This window comes from Pinus tabuliformis, chromosome 3_2 (genome assembly GCF_031772625.1).
Source record: "Pinus tabuliformis cultivar Carrire ecotype Pingquan chromosome 3_2, CPIR1, whole genome shotgun sequence".
Lineage (NCBI taxonomy): Eukaryota > Viridiplantae > Streptophyta > Pinopsida > Pinales > Pinaceae > Pinus > Pinus tabuliformis.
Genome location: NC_142302.1, coordinates 1,112,828,998 through 1,112,835,703, shown reverse-complemented (window position 1 = coordinate 1,112,835,703; position 6,706 = coordinate 1,112,828,998). Strand labels below are relative to the sequence as shown.

At 46.3% G+C, this 6,706-nt stretch overlaps 1 protein-coding gene across 1 annotated transcript; it reads right to left on the bottom strand.

The window, feature by feature from the left end:
* Positions 1-1,076: 1,076 nt before the first annotated feature.
* Positions 1,077-6,247, bottom strand: LOC149184549 (uncharacterized). Its single transcript, XM_089415373.1, has 5 exons — positions 4,704-6,247; positions 3,568-4,532; positions 2,902-3,486; positions 1,419-2,661; positions 1,077-1,146 (listed from the first exon to the last, which is right to left on the bottom strand). The coding sequence occupies exons 1-5, from the start codon at positions 6,245-6,247 to the stop codon at positions 1,077-1,079; spliced, it is 4,407 nt and encodes a 1,468-aa protein (XP_089271499.1).
* Between the last annotated feature and the right edge of the window lie 459 nt (positions 6,248-6,706).

The following is a 6,706-nucleotide window of genomic DNA, read 5'->3' as shown; positions in this document are numbered from 1 at the left end:
AGCAACCAACAGAATTTCCGAGCTTGAGACTTCCCTCAGCTTCTTGATTTCCGCCCTTAACAGCAAGAGTTGTAGCCCGGATGATAAAATTGCCAACAGAAACCTGAACTACGTGATCCCAACTCTGAGCATAAGCCTGCAACATTCCCTCATCCTTCTTAAACTTCTCAACATTCCCTCGAGACCTGTTCTCCATAACTGCACTCTGCAGCCTCCCCATTTCACCTGACTCTGCATTGAATACCCTGCGATCTCACCTTAGCCCTTAACTCCTCGGCGGCGAGAGGCATTGAATACCTCGTTTAATCTCGAGGCAGCACATGTCTGGCATGTGGCTCCTCACTGCCACTCGTACTATCACCCGCATCCGGGTTAGCAGCGTCATATTGGACCAGGTCATTGCATTCCTGAGCCTGGACAATATTTGGAATTATGGTGGTATTTCCAGTGCATAGGGTGTTCTCGCTTTCCACTCCTATATTGGCAAGAAGATCAGCAACCTTGTTGCCCTCCCTTTTTGTGTGATTAAAAGAGATGGCTCTATTGCTGCGAAGCATATGTTCAATAGCCGCCAGCCTTGCTTCGAGCCTCCAGCTAGTGGCTATTTTTCTTGCTTGGGAGCCATTCTGGATGCGCTTGGCCATGTTTATGAGAATCTGGGAGTCTCCTTCCACGACCAAGGGATGGAGGTTGAGATTCCAGGCAAGAGTGAGCCCTTGCCAGAGTCCCTCTAGCTCCGCTGAGTTATTAGTATCCCATCCTATGTTCCCAAAGTATATTTGCACGGGAGTGCCTTCATGATTTCTTAAAATCCCTCCATATCCAGCCATTCCAGGGTTGCCTTTGGAGGCACCATCGAAGTTGAGCTTATAGGATTGCTTAGGGGGGGGGGGCATTTGCCTTTGTTGCTGCTGCTGCTGTTGGTGGGGCTTTTCTTATGATGTTCCTGAGGCAACTGCAGCTGCCAATTGTCTAAGATACTCTTCTCATTGTTTTGAGAGGGAAGATCCTCCTGTGTCCAGGAACGGAGTAGAAGCGTTTCTTTGAGATTCCCCTGAAACCTCTTCCAGATGTCCTCAATCAGAGAGTATTGGTTTTTGAATATTCGTTTGTTTCTTTCCTTCCATATGCTCCAGAGGATTAGACCTGGGAGTATGTTCCATAAACAGTTAAGAAGCTCACTTTTATAAGGTTTCTGAGGCCATTGTCTTAAGGAGTTAGTGATGTCGTTCTCCATTCTGCATCGTCGTTGACACCTGAAACTTGCCTTTTCCCATAGCTGGTTGGCTAAGGGGCAGGAGTCCAAGAGGTGTTGGAGGGTTTCCTCATTATGATGGCAATTATAACAGATGGAGGGGCCATGAAAGTTCCTTCTTCTTAATTTATCCCAGGTAAGAATTCTTTTATGACCTACCAACCATAGAAAGTAAGAGACTTTGGGCCAGGAATCGAGCTCCCAAATTTTGCACCAGATAGGGTCAGACGGAGTGGTAGTGTTGCTTACTATTTTGTACGCCTCTGAAGGAGTGTAGGTGCCTTTTGGTAGATAACCCCAGCGAAGGATATCATTTCCTTCGTCCTGTCTGATATTTCTTTTCCTAAGCTCCTTCTCCAGCTGCTCAGCGTCTTGAAGGCTTGTGTTGTGGATTAGCTGATTTCCTTGTTTCCATTTTCTGAAGCCATTCTCCGTTTCCTGTAACCAGAACTGTTGAATTTTTTCTTGCTGCTGCTCCTGCCTGTTGAATTCTGGAGCTGGGTGCAGAATACTGTTGAGCTTAGGCATCTGGTTCCATGCATCCGTCCAAAATCTTGCCATTCTGCCATTCCTCACTTCCCAGAAGCTATGCGTTTGAATTAAGTGGAAGTGTTGTTTTGCTGCATTCCATATGAGCGAGCCTTTGACACTGGGCGTGAACCTGATTAGCTCCTCCTGAGGTCTGTTGTTGGCATATTTGGCTGTCCATAGTTTGACCCAGGGCTTTTCTGGATTAGTGACCCATTGCCACCAAATTTTGGCGCTCATGATGGAGTTGCTATGCTCTGGATCTCTCAGACCAATGCCACCTTTGTCTTTGGGAGTGCAGACAGTGGCCCATTTTACTAGTGCCCATTTACGGTTGGTTGCCGAGCCACCCCAAAGGAAGCCACGCTGGAGATTTCTTATTCTTTTTGTCACCCACTTTGGCGCTGCAAGGACTGAGAATAGATAGAGAGGCATAGCCTGGAGGACCGACTTGATGAGCACGACCCGACTGGCTAAATTTAAAGATCTATAAGTCCAGAGGTTAAGGCGAGTCTCGAGTTTTTCAAGGAGAGAACGCCAAGAGGTATGCTTTATGGCTGATACTGTTAGAGGGGCTCCAAGGTAATTGGAGGGGAGGGAGGCAGATGGAAAGCCCAATATGCGGGTAACAGCTGTCTTGACAGAGGGAGGAGTGTGAAAGAAAAAAATCTGCGACTTGGAGCAGTTGACATTAGTACCAGAGGCTTCGGAAAAATCAGAAAGCAGGGATTTGAAGCAGGAGGCTTCCTGGACAGAAGGGTAGCCAAAAAGCATAGTGTCGTCAACAAATTGCTGATGGGAATTAGCAGGGGTGTTGTGAACAGACAGGCCTTTCAGCTTACGAGAATGGAGGGCATTTTTTATGTGACGCCCTAGACCTTCAGCCATAAGAACAAAGAGGAAGGGGGATAGGGGGTCCCCTTGCCTTATTCCTCGGGAAGGTTTAAAGGGGCGGGAGGGAATGCCATTCACAAGGATAGAGAAGTGCGTAGAGGTAATTAGACTCATGATCCATCGGACCCACATGGAACAAAATCCGAAGGCTGTAAGCATTTGCTGAATGTAAGTCCAGCTGAGTTTATCAAAAGCTTTAGAGAGATCTAGTTTGAGAATCATACCTGCCTGCTTGGTTTGCTTGAGGGAGTGTATTATCTCGTGCGTGAGGAGAATTCCGTCCATGATCTGTCGCCCTTCCACGTACCCTGACTGTTCCGGAGAGATAAGCAGGGGCAGGATGGGCTTTAACCGATTCGCAATCACTTTAGATATAACTTTGTAAATGACATTACAAAGAGCGATCGGCCTATACTTATGAGGTGTAATTGACTCTTCCTCTTTAGGGATGAGAGCGATGAAGGTTGAGTTTAAAGAGGGAAGCAGCCAGTGGAGAGCTCTTGATTCTTCTACAATTTGCCATACCTCTTGCTTTATCAGCTCCCAGAAGGTGTGAAAGAAAGTGGTGGTAAAACCATCCGGGCCAGGGGCTTTTCCTTCCTTGAGCTGAGCCATTGCTTCATCCACCTCTTGAGACAGAATGGGGCGAAGGAGAATTTCATTATGCTCCTCCGTGATGATCCTTGGCACATTTTTAGTTATTTTCTCAATAGCTTGACTTCTGTCTCCTTCAGGCTCCCGATGGACCTGATTGAAGTGATTGAGGAATTCCTCCTCAATTTCCTCGTGCTTCTCTACTCTTATACCCCCTTGTTTTTGGATGTAGGGAATGTTGTTGTGCATTCTTCTCTGAAGAGTGGTTCTATGGAAGAATTTGGTATTTCTCTCACCTTCCTTCAGCCATCTGATTCTGGACTTCTGCTTCCAATATATTTCCTCCTGTTTCCTCCTTTCCTCTAGTTGATTGTGGATGCGTTGTTCCTGTTCCAGAGTTTCTTCAGTGTGCCCCTTTGTGGTAACCCTTTGCTGAAGTTCCATTAGTTCCCTGTGTAGTTCTTGCTGTGCTGTAAATATGTTGCCAAAGGTTTCTCTGTTCCACCTCTTTAGTTGATTTTTTAAAAATCTGAGTTTCTGTTGGAATTGATACATCTTTGATCCTTCCGGCGGGTTGAAGGATGTCCATGTAGTTTTGACAAAGTCTTTAAACGAGGGATGCGAGAGCCAGAATTCTTCGAAGCGGAATGGTCTTCTGGTCAGGTTGCCTGGTCTTTGCCAGTGGAGGGCAATCGGCCAGTGATCCGATCCCGTGTGAGGAAGAATAGTTGCCGAGAGATCTCCGCCAAGGTGAACCGCATTGTCTGATATGAGGAAGCGATCCAATTTGGATGCAATTTGGTGCTTGCCTGCTCTGCGATTGCTCCATGTGAAAGTTCCATTGCAGAACGGCATATCTATGAGGGAGGTGTTCTGAATGAAATCCTTGAAGTGGGAGTTTTCTTGTTCCATTCTATTTCTGCCCCCAGTCTTCTCCTCTAGCTTGGTGATCATGTTAAAGTCCCCTCCTATTATCCAGAGCGGGTGCCTTCTATTGTTATTCAAGACCTCTATGGTATCAAGAAGAGCCATTTTACTTGCTGTATCCTGTGGGAAATATACATTTGAGAGGTTTCCATGGATGTTCGTACCTAGGATGTGAAACTCAGCCTGGATGAGGTGATGAGAGGCGTGAAAATCTGAAAGAGCTATAGCTTGAGTACTCCATGCTATAGCCAACCCTCCTGAAGCTCCAGAGGCATCCACCGCAACCGATCGACAACCTGGCCAGGCCTTGGAGAGAATGCTGCCTAACGTTGTGCTGTTACATTTGGTTTCTTGGAGAAAGCACATTTGCGGCTTTTCCATTTTAATCATGTTTTTTAACATTCTGAGTTTTCCTGGGCTATTGAGCCCTCTTACATTCCATGATACCAGCTTCATGGGTTAACTATTGAGGGAGGGTTTGTAGTACTTCGTCAGCTTAGCATACCTGCCCGAGTCCACCAGGATTTTCCCGATCTCGATCGTTCGCTGAAGATCCGTCTTTCTTCCTCTCTTCTTGGTGTCTTTTGGGGGTAAGCTTCCGTCCCATAGGCTGCCTGGCTGTATGCCTAGTTGATGCTGATTGAAGGCCCTGGAGATGACCACTTCCAGCTTGTTGAGTTGATTCTCTGGTATACTATCATATGCTTTCTTTTTGCATGCTATTTCCAGCTCTATAATGTCTAAACCAGTCAGATCTATGCTTTCTGGTTCCTCTTCCATTTGTTGCACTTGATTGCTTTCCTCCGTATTGATCTCTGAGTTTTGTGGGGGATCTAGCTTTCCGTCAACTTCCATTTCCTTGCCTTTCCCTTCCATTTCCTTTTGACTATTAATGAGGATTACAGGAGTTATAATGGGAGATTGAGGTTTGGATGAGGAGGCTGTTGGAGGGGGGGGAGGGGAGGAAGATGAGGGAGGGGCTGGGGTAGTCTCAGGAAACAAGGGATGCTCATCAGAGGCATTCGCGAGTATTTCAAAGTTGTTCTTTGTGGCTGGGCCATGGGCAGGATTTTGCTGGGGTTTAGTCCCATTAGAGGGTTTCTTGTGCGCACGCCGTCGACTGGGGGCTTTTGTGAAGCCGTCCTGGATTGGGGCTTCTGATGGGCTAGGAGTATTGGCTTTGGCATTCAGCGGACAGTCCCGGAAGAGATGCCCAAGAGCGTGGCATTTCCTGCAACGGAAGGGGACATGCTCATAATCCAGGGGTTGGACCCATTCTTCATCAAAGTGAGAGAGATTTACCGATTCTGGCAAAGCTTCATTTAGTCGCATGAAGACGCATATGCGGGCATAAGAGATATACCTGCGCGATTTTGTTTCTTCTGCTGTTCTGATATATTCCCCTAATCCATTTCCTATGTCTTTGAGAATGTCCTCATCCCAATATTCATCCGGGAGTGAGTACATTCGAATCCAGACTGGCGCCCATGTGAGATCTTCCTTGTCCGGGTTAAATCTTGGTATCCATTCCCTCAGATACAGTCCCGCCGAGTTAAAAAAATAGGGCCCTGATCCCAGGATTCTGTATTTGTCTTCTAAACAGACAAAGATAGCAGTAAAGAAGCCTTTCGGCCCTAGCTGCAGGGTGACGTCTCCTTTGGGTTTCCACTTCGCCGCAATCCATCCATATAGGGCTCTTTCCGTCGGCCAGAACCCTATGAACTTCCCAATGAGGGCATGATCCCGCATGTATTCTATTCTTTTTTCAATCTTGTGTCCCGGCAGCTCTATTCTGGGTCTTTCTTTGGCTATCGGCTTGCATGTGGTCGAAGAAGCTCTCGGAGCTTCCTCATGTTTCTCCCCATTGCCTTGAGCAGCACTGGCCTTATCCTTCCCTCCTTCTTTTCCTTTGTTTCCCTGCTGATACCTATGCTCTTGATTCACTGTCTCCCTGTCGATGGATCCGAAAACAATATCCTGTTCAGGACCGTGCAGCGAGATATTTGCGCTGGGGGAGGGCTCTGACGCCCTCCCCTGCGGGGTTGCCATTTTCCTTACCTAGTACCCTGCAACGCTGTCGCGCAACAGGTTTCCTGGTTCGGTTCTTGAGTGGATCCAGAGGGTTTCAGTCTGCGCCGTCACAGAGTCTTTCAGAACCCTAATTGCTTCGCCAAATCAACTATTAAAACCAGAAAGTATTATGAACCCAAGGGAATAATATTAAACTCAAGGGACTAATATTATAAACCCAAAGGGATTATAAACCCTAGGGAATAATATTAAAGCTTATGGATTAATATTAGTTACAAACCCTATGAATAATATTATACCCTAGGAATATGAACTCTTAGATTAATAAATCCAAGGAACTGATATTGTAAACCTAAGGGGTTAATACTAAAACTCGAAAGAATTATAAAACTAAGGGAATACTATTAAAAACCCCTCGGTTTATATTCCTTTGAGTTATTAGTATGAACCAAAGGGAATATAAACTTTAGGGTTTTT